The sequence below is a fragment of the Nannobrachium achirus genome, assembly GCF_963921795.1.
Source record: "Nannobrachium achirus genome assembly, chromosome: 12".
NCBI lineage: Eukaryota > Metazoa > Chordata > Actinopteri > Myctophiformes > Myctophidae > Nannobrachium > Nannobrachium achirus.
The window spans coordinates 7,262,169-7,278,963 of record NC_137832.1 but is presented as its reverse complement, the minus strand read 5'-3'; the positions used below and the strand labels follow the sequence as shown (position 1 = coordinate 7,278,963).

Here is a 16,795-nt window from a genome sequence, read left to right as displayed (position 1 = left end):
AACATGGAGATCCCTGTCTGACCCAGTCACACAAATATGGGCTGTCTTCCTCCATATATGGGCATTCCCACAAGAAGTCCTGTTAGATATGTGCTTAATATTGATGACATCAGGGATCTCTATATGGTCACCAGTAAGACTCCCGAAGATAAGCGAGATAAGCGACAGTCAGGTCACATGTAAAAATCGGCCTGATGGTGGTGCTAAATGGGACAGATCCATGTTGATGACATGACTCTAACCCCGCCTTGGAGTTCACCTGTGATGTCACAGTGATGTGTCACAGTGACATCAGAGCATGATGTCAGAGCGGCAAACCCATAGACCGTAAAAATGTGTACACATGTACACGACTACACATGGACATCTGTGACATTTCTCATGGTAAACTGCGACTAATTAACAACACATTTTAGGAGTTCAAATAAACATATGTCTATAAGAGTTCATATATATATACCAGTAAGACTCCCTAATCAGGAGATAAATGACTGCCAGGCCCCGGCTCTCCCGGTCGCTCCTAGCCCGAGTTACGACCACTTTTGCATCCGTTCTGGAGCAGCAGGAGTCGGTGGTCCCTGGGAATTCCCTGTGAACAGCCCTGTTGGGGTGTCATTTGGTCATTTTTGGCGGCGGCGCCAGGGGGTCACTGGGGGTCCCTGGATCTCCGGGGGTCCCTGGGAGGGTGGAGGTTGTGCTTTGGCAGGCAAGGACTGTGTGTGCAAAGTGTGACATGGATTGGGGCAACGGTGGCTGAGATATGAGTTGGGGAAAAGTGTGATGTGACGGACAGACTGACTGCCGGTGGAGGTTTTCATTGTAACTGCGACCTGACGGTTGCAATGAGTTCATAAACAGAGCCACTAACATTAATTCCAGTGGTGTAAAGTACATTTACTTAAGTACTGTACAGTTTTGAGGTATTTTTACTTTACTTAAGTATTTCCAATTTTCAGTACACTTCTACTCCATTATCTCAAAGGCAAATATTGTACTTTTACTCTACTACAATAATTTTGAAAACTTTAGTTACTATTACTTTGCAGATATAAATGAGTATATTATAAAACATACATCCACTTTAACCTATTCTAAACTTGGCTATTTGAAAATAGCAGATCTACAAGCTCACAACGCGTCGCGATTCGACGTGTTGTGAGCTTGTAGATCACAATGAGAGGAGAGAACGAGAGAGCTAGAGAGAGAGAGAGAGAGAGAGAGAGAGCTAGAGAGAGAGAGAGAGAGAGAGAGAGAGAGAGACTCTGATTGGCTGAAGCATACGTCATCATCTATTTCCAGCTATGGAGACACGCTACGTCATGCCGTTCTCAAGTTTGAAAATAGCCGCCTCCCCTTCCCCAAGCGAGAGAGAACAGAGTGAGAGACGGTCCGTCGCCCGTTGTTATTAATTAATATGGATTGGGAATCATATCCTCCTCTGAATACAGCATGTACAAGGAGCGAAAGTCCAAAAAAGGTAAGATAATTTCATTATGTTTATAAATGTCAACACAGTCGTGGCTGTGGGAACTTGGCTGGTAGCTAGCTGCTACAGGCTAGCCTATATGGCTAGCCCAGGCAGATAGGATAGCATGGCTCGTTTTTTTGGAAGCTTAGCTGTTAGATAATTAAAGCTGCAAATCTGTCTATTGAGGGTCCATTCCTTGTAGAAGGAGTGACAGTGGAAAAAAATGTAAGATAATCTTATGTTTATAAATTTCAACACAGTAGTAGGCTATGCTCTTGGGTCTGGGCTAGCAGCTAGCTAACATGCTATATACAGTAGCCTAGCTGTAGGCTGTAGCTGTATATGGCTCGTTTTCAATAGCAACTGAGAAACACACCAAGCTAACATTTGAGCTAAAGAGGGGGTCCACGTCGACCCCCTGGAATCCGGACTTTAGGGGGTCCGTGAAATTGCTTGTTTAAACAGTGTAAAAAAAAAGGGGGAAAAAAAACATAGCCTACATTATGCATAGCATTATTTTAGGGTCATTATGTTCTGTATAGTAGGCTCTTATTAGTTGTGTATGGTTGATATTATTTACAGGGGTGTCACAAGGGAGGGAAAGTGGGACTGAGTTACTAGGGCCCAAGGTGGAGGAGCCTTAATTATTTTATACTTTAGCTATTGAAACAGCAGATCTACAAGCTCACAGCACTGCAAGCTTGTAGATCTGCTTTTTTTTTTAAACGTGGGGTCCCTGAAACAAAATATTTTGAGATGGGGGTCCGTGGCCAAATACATATAATTTTGGGGGTCCTTCACATGAAAAGGTTTGAGCACCACTGACATAGAAAATATTCAAAGGCACACATTTTTATGATTTTTCAAAAAATGCAGATCTACAAGCTTGCAGCGCGTGCTGTGAGCTTGTATATCTGCTATTTTTCAATAGTTAAGCACAAACTGAGTGAATCATTGTATCCAGGGCTCATAATTGTGCGACACCCCTGATTATATAGAAATTATGATCTGTGATTAGTTGGCTCAGTGGTCTTTAACGATTTTTAGTCCAAGAACCACTAGCTGAGAGATGAAGGGACCCCCCAGTCCCCAGTACATATTGGCTAAAAAAGATTGTGTTGCAGACTTGCAGTTTAAACCTTTTCATAGCTTGAGCTTGAGCACAAGCTTATCTTGTTGTGCTGCTAGATCTGCTATTTTCAGCTAATGCACCCCTAATGCACAGAAAATGAATGCGAGGTGTTCAAAGGCACAGGTAAAGATAACATACTCACATACAATGCTTTGTCGAACAAACAGACAAAAAAATACATCTGTCTGTGCCCAAAGACCAAACTGAAGTGAACAAACTATGCTGTAGTGCTAATTACAATCTGCCACACCTGGCACAAATTAAAATTGTTTAACACCTGTTCTAAAAAAAATAGCCGATCTAGAAGGTCACAACATGTCAGTTATTTTCGTCTAAGGGGTTTGGTGTACAGGGGAAAAAGTTTAAGTATTGAAGGTTAAAATTCAGAAAATAAAACATCAACATGAATCCAATATGGGGGTCCATGATGATTACTTGGTGCAGCAGTAGCCTACTCTATAGAAACAGAATAAGTGTATCCAGCGTATCTGCACACTTCTAAACTGTCAATTTAAAATATGGGGTGCTGTGATTGATTAAAGGGATATTCCACTTTCAAAAAAACTTTTTGTCATTGTATGGTCTAATCAGGCTTGTATGAACACCCTGAACAGTTTTTAATTTTCTTCATTCAGTATTTAGATATTTGATGTAAATGTTACCAGGCCCTCCAGGCTCAGGGCCTCTCCCCACACATACTCATTGTAATTATTTGGGAAAATGGAAAAGATTAAATACAATAAAAACATATAAAAAATAAATGAAAAACGTTATGGAAAAATCACGTCCTGCTCACGTATTAGGAGGGTAGTATGAGTCACCAGAAAAAAATAATGGGTGTTTTTAAATAATCTTTCGTGGTTAAAATGGAGTTTGAAGTTACAATGAGTGTGTGTGGGTAGAGGCACTGAGCCTACACTTTTTTACCATACAGCAACACTGTGGGTGGCTAACTTCAGCTTGGTGTGTCCAACCACCTGACAACCAGGTATACTTAATGAGTTTTATTTTCTTTCTTTTTTTGGTGGTGGTGAAGGATGGGGGAGCCTTGGGAATCCTGCCCGTCTAAGGTCCTGAAGTTACAGCCTCAGCTCCAGAAGATGAAGAATGTAATTTCCAGTATCAGTAAGTTGATTCACACATGTTTTTTTTCTTTTTTTGTAATGTAACTTCAATTTGATAGTGTTGCAGTTGTCAATTATGTCAGCTACTTTCTTTGTCTCACTTGAAACTTTACTTAATCCACGTGCCCTGTGTGAGTTCTGTGATGATTGGACAAATATTGGTTGCGACCGTCAAGTCGCAGTTACTACCTCCACAGTCTGTCTGTCAGTCAGTCACAGACGTCACGTGACATCACTTAACACTTTTCCTCTACTCATATCTCCGCCACTGTTGCCCCTATACATGCCAAACATTGCACACACACCCCTTGGCTGCCAAACCACAACCTCCACCCATTTCTCACTCTTCTAGCACCACCATGAGGCCCATTCTTGCAAAACAAATTTTTGGACACTACTCCTAACAGAATTTGCCCTAAAATCACGCAAAGCCGTACAGTCATAGCACAACTTCTCCCCTCATTTCTCTCTAGCGCCACAATCAGGCTGATTTTTTTCAAACACATTTCTGGACACTGCTCCTACAGATTCTGCCCTAAAATCACGCAAAGCGGTACACAGTATATCTAGACTCATGTCATCAACATGAATCTGTCCCATTTCCCATATTCCCTCCTGATTGGTTACCATTGCCTACTAAAGTTTGTGCATGCAACCTGACGGTCGCTTATCTCCCGGTTTTAGGGAGTCTTACTGGTAATATGTCTTGTATGTGTCTATAGAGTTAACATTACTCTAATAGACCCTCAGGTGAGGTTAAAATATGCACATGTCTTCCCGCCCTGTGTATCTTTGGTTTCTTCCTGAAAGCTGAAAGCCTCTGAGTTAAAAAGGCCCAATTGAAATACACACATTAATTACATAAAATCATCCCCTACACTTTTTACCATACAGCAACACTGTGGGTGGCTAACTTCAGCTTGGTCACCAGTCCACCCACCTGACAACCAGGTATACTTAATGAGTTTTATTTTCTTTCTTTCTTTTTTTGGTGGTGGTGAAGGATGGGGGAGCTTTGTGAATCCTGCCCGTCTGAGGTCCTGAAGTTACAGCCTCAGCTCCAGAAGATGAAGAATGTAATTTCCAGTATCAGTAAGTTGATTCACATGTTTTTTCTTTTTTTGTAAACTTCAATTTGATAGTGTTGCAGTTGTCAATTATGTCAGCTACTTTCTTTGTCTCACTTGAAACTTTACTTAATCCACGTGCCCTGTGTGAGTTCTGTGATGATTGGACAAATATTGGTTGCGACCGTCAAGTCGCCGTTACTACCTCCACAGTCTGTCTGTCAGTCAGTCACAGACGTCACGTGACATCACTTAACACTTTTCCTCTACTCATATCTCTGCCACCGTTGCCCCTATACATACCAAACTTTGCACACACACCCCTTGGCTGCCAAACCACAACCTCCACCCATTTCTCAATCTTCTAGCACCACCATGAGGCCCATTCTTGCAAAACACATTTTTGGACACTACTCCTAACAGAATTTGCCCTAAAATCACGCAAAGCCGTACAGTCATACCACAACTTCACCCCTCATTTCTCTCTAGCGCCACAATCAAGCTGATTTTTTCAAACACATTTCTGGACACTGCTCCTACAGATTCTGCCCTAAAATCACGCAAAGCGGTACACAGTATATCTAGACTCATGTCATCAACATGGATCTGTCCCATTTAGCGCCACTATCAGGCCAATTTTTTCAAACACATTTTTGGACACTGCTGACCTTATGGTCACTTATCTCTCGACTAGGGAGTCTTACTGGTATCCCAACTTGAAAAAGCATTTTCTGTTTACTGGAGAGATGGAGAGTTCGCAAGTTACTATGAAAAGCTCCTCCGCCCCTGATTTCTCACATGCCCTCTTCTAGCGCCACCACGAGGTTGCTTTTTGCAAACAACATTAATGGCATCAATGGCATAGTTTTACTGAGGTTAGGATCCCTTGCTTTTGTTGCATTGCTAAGACAAAAAATTATAAAAATAAATCTACCCCCCATTGATTCGGGGACCCGAATACATTTGGGTCCCCATCCAGAATCAATGGGAGGTAAATTCACTATAATAAAATGTGTTTCTTAGGAATGCGACAAATACAAAAACAATTGTTGAACTTAAAGTTAAGTCTCCATAGCGTGAGTAATCAATAGAAAAAAAGTCATTTTGGGGGTGAACTATTCCTTTAAGGTTAGGTTTAGGCATAGTTTTACTGACGTTAAGATTAGGGTTAGGTTTAGGCATAGTAGCATTCACCAGCGTGGCCAGATGGTCACTTATCTCCCAATTAGGGAGTCATGGTTTTACAAATACGCACTAGAAACATGTTTTTGCGCTTCATTCCAGGCATTGAGCACCTGCCAGATCTACAGGGGCTTGTTGAGATGGTTGGGGACATTGAGACGAGCGGATCCAAGGTGTTGGCTGTTGGGGTGCAAGAGCTATCCAGGTATGTATAAATTAATTATGGATTTTACATTTTTGATGGTACGATTAGTCTGTCTCTGAGTAAAAATCTAGGTTCCACAAATGTTTTGGTATGCATTCATTTATTTATTTTTCACGACACTACAGATGCTTCACAGCGACCTCACACTTGTTTGTATGTTCAACATACATTTCACACTACAGTGAGAATATTAACTATCTTAACTATATCCCATACTACGTTTTGTGATCTGCTAGAGTTAGGAAGTGAATAGTCTCGCGTGGCCAGACGGTTGCCTCCGCAATTTGGTCAAATGCTCCCAGCATACAGTCTGGCAGACCGGGGAAGAAATGATGAGTGCGGAGATGAAGCGGAAGTGGAGCCCCCTCGTCACTTCCGTTTCCGTCTCACATCACACACATTTATCATTATATAAATAAAAATCTTATAAGCATGTTTAGCTTGCTGCTTAGCAGAAATGACATTTTAAAATTAAAATATATTTTATTGAACGGTAATGCCCGTTTCCGATACTCGCCGTTCGGGAGCTGCTGTTCCAGACTCTATATAGCATTCAGAGATTGTGGAATAGTTGTCTGGCTACGCGAGACTAGGAAGTGAAGGTCTCACAGTGGTCTGTTTCCGTGGTCCACTTGAAGAACAGAAACATTGTGAAATGTGTTAATCATGGCATCTCTATTCACAGGCTGTGGACTCTGTGTCCTCGGAACTGGCAGCCATTCAGCACAGTGCTAAGGAGGACTACAGTCACCTGTTCCACCAGCTGTTTGACAAATTCTTCATGACTGAAGAACTGGAAGGGTGCAGTAGTCACAGGGAGGCATAGAGCTCGAGTGCAAACATATGCTGTACCCCACCAAAGTGGAAGCAATTCAAAGTAAGTTTACCTCACACTTGTGGGTTTTGTAAAGTATATTCAGATATATGATGTAACCAATGGATTTGTTATATATGGGAAATGTGTGTCTGATACATTGTGCAGTAGATGGTAAAGAAATGCAGCCAACAACATGATGTTGCAGTGGTGGGACAGTCTCTCTGAGCCATATTGGCCATGTATGTGGCTATGCTGTGTCTCAGAGTCTGTGCAGAGCCAATACTTTTTATTTTTATTTTTTCTCCTACTGACTGAGTGAAGGATCGAACGTGGGGAAAACATGTTGAATGTGCTTAGCTCATTACATCTTCTCTGTCTGCAGTCTTACGGTATGGCACCGAAGCTGGATGGAAGGCAGTGTCCGTGGAAAGCATCAAGACTGGTTGGACAACGCCGAGGTGATTCACAGCGAGGGAAAGAGCGGGCTGTTCTTCCTGAGAAGACTGAGATCGTTTGGCGAGTGCAACAGGATGCTACAGATGTTCTACCAATCTCTTATGGCAAGTTTTCTTTTCTGGAATAACGTGCTGCGGGAACAACAGAGTGGGTGACACCTTCAACCTCAACAGACTGGTGAGGAAGGACTCTGTTTTTGGGTTCTCCTTGCAGGGGTGGAGGAATTGGCCAGGGTTCAGGAAACTGGATACAATCTTGAACTCCTCCCACCCCCTCCACCTTGAGATACTCGGATACTGGAGTAAGAGACAGAGGAACCGATAGATTCATGGGAGAGACTGGGATAGTCCTTTGTGAATGTTGTTCTCACGTTATACAATGAGACACAACGGTCGTTTGGTAAGGACAACTTAACTTGTAACTGGAATAGTTGTTACTGTTTGTTCTTGTCCGGTTTAGCTGGGAGCACATGTCACTTCTGCTTTTTGCACTGACCAATGGACACTTTGCACTCTCAAGTCAACTTTTAAGCTCTGCGCTTGTAAGTAGTGAAGTATTATTGCATGTGTTTTATTGCATGTGTTTGACTTAACGGTGAGACACTTATGTAGCAGTGACTATTTTGGACACATTTGATTAGAGTTACTTTTTCTTGTTTGGCACTGCATTCATGTTCAAGTTTGTTTTTATTTTAATTGGAATAAAGACCACTTTGGACGTAGTTTGGGTTGTATAACTAAAATTGATCGTACTGTTAAAAGCACTTCATCCTCAGCCACCCTACAGAAAATAAAGTTTTATTGAAGGAAATTATTGTTTTTATATCAATATCTGCATGTATACTGTATCTCATTTACAGCTCCAAGTGAGAAGAAGGTTCTGGAAAATTAAATCACAATTATTGCTCATTAATGGCTCAAAGTATATAGCCATTAGAGCTCTCACCTAGGTCTCATTTATAGCCATTATAGAGCTCTCACCTAGGTCTCATTTATCGCTCCTATCATCTCAAATGAAGCTACTCAATTATTGCTCATTAATGGATCCAAGTGAGATCTCACCTATTGATCCTAAGGAATTTTAAGAGCAATAAATGAGACTTAAAATGATCTTCAAATGAAACTCAAAGGAGAAACAAAGGAGAAACAAATGAGTAGCTTAGGAGCAATAAATGAGACTTAAAATGATCTTCAAATGAAACTCAAAGGAGAAACAAAGGAGAAACAAATGAGTAGCTTAGGAGCAATACATGAGACTTAAAATGATCTTCAAATGAAACTCAAAGGAGAAACAAATGAGTAGCTCCTTTCTGTCTCAAAGAGCAATAGATGAGCTAAAAATGAGCAGCAAATTTTTCCTCTGGGGATACTCTACCGACTCATCGGGTCAAAAGCGCGGCACATATAAATACACAAGCTTTTAATACCACAACTTTTACCGACAACATAAATGATAACTATACAACTACACAATCCATAAATTGTATGAGTTGGCGTAGAGTTCTCACCACCAACAAGTAGAGTATGAACATGATTAGTGCCAAAATGTGTCAGAACTTTGGCTAGTTAGCTAATGAATGGAAAAGAAGCATATTGATCTGAGAATTGGACAAACAAGTTGTATTTGATTGCTCAATATGCGGTAGACTATAGGCTACTGTATGTTACTGTCTTTTTTTTTCTTTTTCTTTTTTCTTTCTTTTTTTTTTGGCCACCAGCCCCCCAGCCCCCTAGCCTACCAGCCCACCGGGCAAATGCCCTGTATGCCAGAAGGCCAGCCCGCCCCTGATTGATTCCCTATTGATTCACCTCGCCCATTGATTCCCTATTGATTCATCTCACCCATTGATTCCCTATTGATTCACCTCTCCCATTGATTCCCTATTGATTCACAAAAAAGTTTATCTAGAATTAGGAGAAGAAATAAAGTTTCCCCAGGACCATAATGTGTTGCCCCGTCAGGCAACCACACTAACAACTCGAAAGATGCAATTGGAAATTGCAAAGTGTGGTTGCCATGATGACTATACTCTGCAGCAAGCTAACTGTCATGTGAAGCTCGACCAATCCACGAGCTAGCACAGAGAATGCTGCTTCCTGATTGGCTTAGTGTTATCCAGAACATTAGGTAAGCTGGGCTAGAACTATAATGTGTTGCATACAGCAACCACACTCAGGGGCGTCACACCAAATTCTGGGCCCTGGGTACAAGGATTCACTGCGGGGCCCCCCATGAATGTTAACTATTGAAAAATAGCAGATATACAAGCTCACCGCGCGGCACTGAGTGCCGCGCTGCGAGCTTGTAGATCTGCTATTTTTGAAAAATCTTGAAAATGTGTGCAAGAAACTTATGTTTCTATGTCAGTGGTGCTCAAACGTTTTCATGTGAAGGACCCCCAAGATGATATGTATTTGGCCACAGCTAGACCCCCCATCTCAAAATATTTAGTTCCAGGGACCCCTCCCCGGAAGCAAAATTTGAGTTACAAATGTTCGCTTAAAAAATACATATTCAATGATTTGCAGTTGCACACCTTTTTACGACTTTTCAAAAATAGCAGATCTACAAGCTCGCAGCGCGGCACTCGGTGCCGCGCTGTGAGCTTGTATATCTGCTATTTTTCAATAGCTAAAGTTACTATAGGGCCCCTCCACCTTGGGCCCTAGTAACTCAGTCCCACCTTCCTACCCCTTGTGACGCCCCTGACCACACTAATAGTTGTGGGCTCGCTGAAAGCGAGGCCAGTATGTTCTCCCAAATCTTTATATAGTAAGGTTATTCTCCTCAAAACTGGCCTACAGTACAAAGGCAGGGCCTTTAGCCAATGAGGGAGCAGCGGTCTTGGTGACATCACCACCAAACAAGTGCGACTTGATATAAATAACAACACCCACATGAAATCTTTTGTAGTTTTTGTAATATTTAACCTAAAGCACCCAATGCATGCATGCTTTGGAAAAAAATCAAACCTCGGTTCGAAGTGAAGCGGTGAATTCTTATTCTATGTGTTCTAGAGCTATGAAATCTGTGTTCTGGATCTATACATTCTATCTTCTAGATCTATACTTTCTATGTGCTTTAGTTCTATATTTTCATGAATTCTGAATAAATGAATGATTTTGTCTGGAGGGCCAAATTGTCATGTGAAGCTTGACCAATCCTCAATTCTGCATGCACGGGACATGACATGGGACAGACAAAGCCACACGTTGGAAGCGGCTTTCACCGCTTCAATGAGTCTGGAGAGAGAGGAAGAGAGACCCATTCAATACCTCAGTGTCTGATGGATTGAATGTAGAGGAGTCTCAGGAGTACCGTAGTGTTGGAGTGCCCGTTGGGCAGATATTTATGCCCATATGGTGTTCCATGTTGGAGTGCCCGTAGGGTAGATCTTTATGCCCATACATGGTGTTCCATGCGAGCCCAAAGGTCCCACACTGTTTCGTAGGAACATATTTCTAATTGTGGGCTCACCTGAAAGGCGAGAACACTGCTATCTTCATTATTTATATAGCTAGTTCCGTCGCAGACAGTACGAAGGCCCTTAGCCAATGAGGTGCAATTGAGGTGCGGAAAAACATCTGGGAGCTAGCCTGCTTCCAGACCATAGACCCCGCCCACTCTCAGAGTGGACTCTTTCTCTGGTCTGGAGCTGAGTACATGAATCGGCATTTATTTTTGGCTGATCCAATGAGCGCGGGGGGTGGGGATGGGTCTAGCGAATATCCAATCCACGCAGCAGTTGAAACGATTCAAACGAAGTTCACACACACAGGCAGGCTGAGGAAGGCACACACACGCGCGCTGATTTCACCAAGCTGTTAATGTTGATTACATGTTTCTGGTCGCAGTTCTGTGTGGAAGCAGTCACTGGCACAGACAGAGACACACACACAATCACACACACACTCCGCGACCGTGCGTCGCGTCCACCGTGCGTCTCGATCACCGTGCGTCGCGGTCACTCGCGTGCATGCTCGCAAAAAAGTCCCTCCCCCATAAATCGCTCAGAATAGGGCACAGTTTCAGACTACTGCGTGAGCTGAGTCTGAGATCAGGCTATCTGGGAGCTGGAGTATTGGTTGAGCTTCACATGACAGTTAGCACGCTGGAGAATATAGTCACGAGCGAGCACACACTTTCGTAGGAACAGTATTTTTGGTTTTAATTAAATATTCACACACATAACTAAGGAGTTCTACGCTGATGTCATCCATATGATAATGATAATGATAATGAATTTTATTTGTATAGCACTTTTCCAAACAAAGTTACAAAGTGCTTCACAGAACATGGTTAAAAACAACATACAGCAAAACATCACACAACAATCACAAAAAGTTTCAACAAAGCATAAAACAATCATAATATACCGATATCAATATACAAAAGTATAGTATAACAAAACACTTCTTTACACACTTAATGTAAAACATTTGGTGTAAAGATAAGTTTTTAAAAGTGACTTGAACCTTAGCAGGGACGGTGCTAGCCGTAGTTCCACTGGCAGTTCATTCCACAACCTGGGAGCCCGAGCGGCGAAAGCGCGATCGCCCCGGGTTACCAGCTTAGTACTTAGGCCTTTTAAAAGGCCCTTGTCCGAAGACCTAAGGATGCGGCCTGACTCACGCGGGGGCAGCATATCCCGTATGTAGGCGGGGGCCAGGCCATGCAGGGCTTTATAAGTAATAAGTAATATTTTAAAGTCGCACCTAGAGCTCACCGGTAGCCAGTGCAGAGCAGCTAGAATGGGTGTAATGTGATCTCTTTTTCTTGTGTTGGTAAGTAATCTTGCAGCCGAGTTCTGAATCATCTGTAGGCGGGATATGTTTTTCTTGCTAATGCCGGAATAGAGGGAGTTACAGTAATCAAGGCGTGATGATATGAGGGCGTGTATGACTTTTTCTAGATCGGTGGTTGACAGAAATGACTTGATTCTTGAAATGTTCCTTAACTGAAAGTAGCAGGATTGGACAACGGTTGTGATATGTTTATTAAATGAGAGGTCTGAGTCAAAAATCACGCCCAGGTTACGGGCTGCAGGTGTGACATTTGAGGAGAGGGGACCAAGTTGTGAGTGGAGGGAGATGGTTGAACTGGGGGGACCGAATAGAATGATCTCAGATTTTGTTTCATTTAACTGAAGGAAGTTTTGGGTCATCCAGTATTTGATGTCGGTGAGACAGGCGAGAAGGCGTGACATGGATCCTGGACCAGAAGTTAACGGAATGTAAAGCTGTGTGTCGTCGGCATAACAGTGAAAGTTTATGGCATGGGTGCGAATAATGTTTCCAATTGGAAGCATATAAATAGAAAATAACAGGGGTCCTAAGATAGAGCCCTGTGGGACCCCACATGTAAATGGGGCCTTGGTGGAGGAGGCCTCCCCAATTACCACCGAGAAGCTACGGCCTGAGAGGTAGGAGCTAAGCCAGTCCAGGGCCGCATCCTTATGACGTGATCAATATGAAGTCATCAATATGCCTTCTGTATGTGTCTTTAGTTCTTGCTTTAATGTGGAGCTCCATGTTGACTTCAGCATGACGTCAGTATGAGATAGCACTCAACGTAACGTCAACTCTACATCGGTATATTTCTAGAGGAACCAAAACGAGAACGCAGTTAGAGCATGCACTATTTAAACTTCCTTTCCCACTCTTAATGCACAGAATGGCTACTCACCTATCCTGAGCATGCCCCTCACTGTCTAACAAGTGCATTCAAAGTGAAAGTAGACTTCAGGGAACATTCTAGAGGAGGGAGAGTCGATTTCCTTTGAAGTCAGCATAGCTTTGGTCAGAGACTTTTGATGGCTTTCGAGGTGACCTTTTCAGAAGACGGTTTTTCCTGTCCTGTGTGCCGTGACATATTCAAACATCCCGTTCTCCTGACCTGTAGCCACAGCTTCTGCAAGGACTGTCTGCGGGAATGGTGGAAACACAACGGAAAAAGGGAATGTCCGGTGTGTAAGCAGACATCGTTGACCGACGACCTGCCTGTAGTCCTGGCCCTGCAGAACCTGTGCCAGACCTTCATCAAGGAGAAACGTCGGAAAATGGATCCCAAGGAGGCGGCCGAGGAGTCCCTGGCTGTCTTGCAGGAGAAATTGAAGGTCTTCAACGAAGTCAAGACAAACTGCGACCGAGAGGCGGAGCACATCAAGGCCCAGGCGCAGAGCACGGAGACGAGGATCAAGGAAGAGTTTAAGAAGCTCCGCCAGTTTCTGCAGGAGGAAGAGGAGGCGAGGCTCGCCGCGCTGAGGGAGGAAGTGGAACGGAAGAGTCAGACGATGCAGGAGAAGATTGCCGGTCTGAGCAGAGAGATAGCGACCATTTCGGACACGATCAGAGCCATAGAGGAGGAGCTGCGAGCCGAGCACACGGTCTCCACCATGCAGAGCTACAACGACACGGTGGAGCGGGTCCAGTTCACCCTGCAGGACCCGCAGCAGACCCCGGGAGCGCTGATAGACTGCGTCAAATACCTGGGCAACCTGACCTTCAGCGTCTGGGACAAGATGAAGGACATCGTCTCCTACACGCCGGTCGTCCTGGACGCCAACACCGCCCATCCGGAGTTCACCCTGTCCGACGACCTGACCAGCGTGAGGCGGGGCGGCGAACAGCAGATTCCCGACAACCCGGAGAGGTTCGACTACTACTACTGCGTCCTGGGCTCTGTGGGCTTTAACTCCGGGACCAGAAGCTGGGACGTGGAAGTCGGAGACAACGCAGACTGGTCGGTAGGTGTGCTGGCAGAGTCTTCCACCATTAACAAGAGGAAGGGCGACAAAGGGGGTCATTACTGGGGAATAGGCTTAGACGACGCTGGGTACAGAGCACAATCCAGACCAGAGTACTACTCGCCTTGGTCCTTCACCGAGCTCTCGGTAAGGCAGAAACCCCGGCGGATCAGAGTCAAACTGGACTGGAACGGAGGGAAGCTGTCCTTCTCCGACGCCGATACCAACACGAACATACACAGCTTCACACACGCGTTCACCGGCGCACTCCTGCCGTACATGTATAACGGCGACCCTACGCTCCCTCTGACACTGCTGCCGAGGAAGGTCGGCATGTACGTATCATGACGCGGTATTCTAGGATGGATCAGGTTTACGTGTTGCGCAGGGCAACGGGAGCGTGTCGATATTGCGACATAGCATCTGTTCGACGGCTCATTCTTTTGCCGCAGGTGAATGTTAACCTGGTGAAAAGCTAACCTGCCGACGTGGGTGAATGTTAACCTCTATGCCTAAACCTGACCCCTAACCTCAGTAACCGTGACGCAGGTGAGTAGCTAACCTGCCGACGCTGGTTGTCGAAAGAATGACACATCGAAAGAGCGAGATCTCCCCCAGGGCAACGGGTGAGAAAATGGACAAGCGGTGGTTTCAGATTTGAAGCTTAGGCTATACCTCCCATCTGTAAGTTGATATCGGAAGCATTTATTCATGTTCTGTCGGTGGCAATAGTCTCTGTGCCTTCGTCTTAACAGATATGTAGTCTCTCGAGAGCCACCCTGCCTGCTCTCACAAATGCTTCCACCTAAACAGCCTCGCCGCCCTTGTTTGTCTTTGCAGTTGCGCGCTTTTGACTTAACGTTAGCCTTATATGTTGTTGCTTAGCAGAACTGAACATCCAGAGGATATTTTAAAACATACCTTTGTGAACAGAAATTACAAACGGATTACACGCTTCCAGTTACCAGTTTCAGAGATTCCAGAGATAACGGAATGGTTGTCTGGTCGTCCGGAATAAGATGATGACCACATGTCTGGTTCTCTTCTACATTTTAGAATACAGATTTTAATCTAGTGACAGTAGACATGAACCAGTGTCTCATAAAACAACTCTAATCTGTGGTGTCATCTACTCAGTCATCAAGATAATAATCATGTCAAGCATTATACAGTATCTACTGCAATAATGTTACTGATGGTGATTTGTCAATCTCGGGAGAGCCCAATTATACACTATATATAATATAATTATAATTATAAACTATATTATACACTATATGTGTAATTATAATTATATATATATACACTATATATAATTATAATTATATACTATATATAATCATAACTAGACTAGAATAGACTGCCCTTGAAGAAACTGCGTGCATCAAGCGGAATGTACACTTTGAGGTATCACATTTACATTAATGGAATGGAATATGAGCATGAATAAGCTTGACAGACATTGTATTCAATAGTATACTTTGACATGTATACAAAGTTTAATTAGAATCAGCCTTTAAGTGGAATAACTTTAAAAGTCCAAAATGTTTGGTAAAACCACTTGGATTACTCATAAGTTACTTTTTAATCACTATAATCAGTACTTGTACTCAAATAAGGTACTTTAACTCACTCATAACTTTACTACTTTCGTGCTTTTTTTTTACCGACAATAACCTCTTCCCTAGGACCGCCCGCCAAGTTTCGATTCGAACCTATAGGACGCTGGAGATTAGTGTGTGATACCCTCAGCCAATGGGAACACAGAGGGGGCGGGGCTTCAGTAATTACCACCTGTCCCTATTGGCCCCCTAAGACCACTCACCAAGTTTGGAGCCTGTGCCATGTTGCAAACTGGGGTTAGGCTGTTTAAACCTAAACCCCTGCCAGTAGGAACGAAGAGGGGTGGGGATTAGGAATTGTAGTGTGTGTGTGCGTGTGCATGCATGCGTAGTATAAGGCCACTGACTCACAGTTAAAGCGTGTCCCCTTTGCTTGCCCTGGGGGGAGGAGGGGGGAAGGGCAGCGTCCAATTCATTCCCTATGGAAGACTGCCTCTAGCTTTGCCTCTGGCTTGCCTTACAGTCTTTAACGGTGTGAGTGAGGCCTTAGGATATACTCACAAGACTGTTCAGACAGTAGAACCCAAGTAACAGTTGCTAATAAGTCATTTCAAATGCAGAGTTTCCGGAGATATCCAGGCACAACGTGTGTGATTTTGGTGTTGATACGATGAGAAATGAGGTCAATAGAATGAAATGTGTGTGAATATTTTCATAAGGCAATAGCTGAACATTTGACATAGAAACTGATGAGCCCGATTTGAAAACCTGCCACTCAACAGGCTTTCAATCACACATTCTGAATGTCTGCTTTTGGTAGTCACATTGTGTGAAATAAATGAGTTAAAAAAAATAGAAGCAGTGCTCTTCTGAGTACAGATCTCCATCAGGTCAGGTATGTTATTGTGGCCTCCTTGTGGCGCTAGAATAGGCCAATGTGAAAGGGGTATCATGTCTTCTTCGACCTTTCACAGTAATAGGACGCAGCATGCATGATTTGAGGCATTTTGTGTCAAAAATTAGTTTAAAAAAAGTCA

The 16,795-nt window shown here is 43.5% G+C and overlaps 1 protein-coding gene across 1 annotated transcript; it reads left to right on the top strand.

Annotated features, from left to right (window-relative positions):
- Window positions 1-13,263: 13,263 nt before the first annotated feature.
- On the top strand, window positions 13,264-14,544 carry LOC308295361 (E3 ubiquitin-protein ligase TRIM35-like; the record flags this gene model as incomplete). Its single annotated transcript, XM_080738416.1, has 1 exon — window positions 13,264-14,544. The coding sequence occupies one exon, from the start codon at window positions 13,264-13,266 to the stop codon at window positions 14,542-14,544; it is 1,281 nt and encodes a 426-aa protein (XP_080594542.1).
- Between the last annotated feature and the right edge of the window lie 2,251 nt (window positions 14,545-16,795).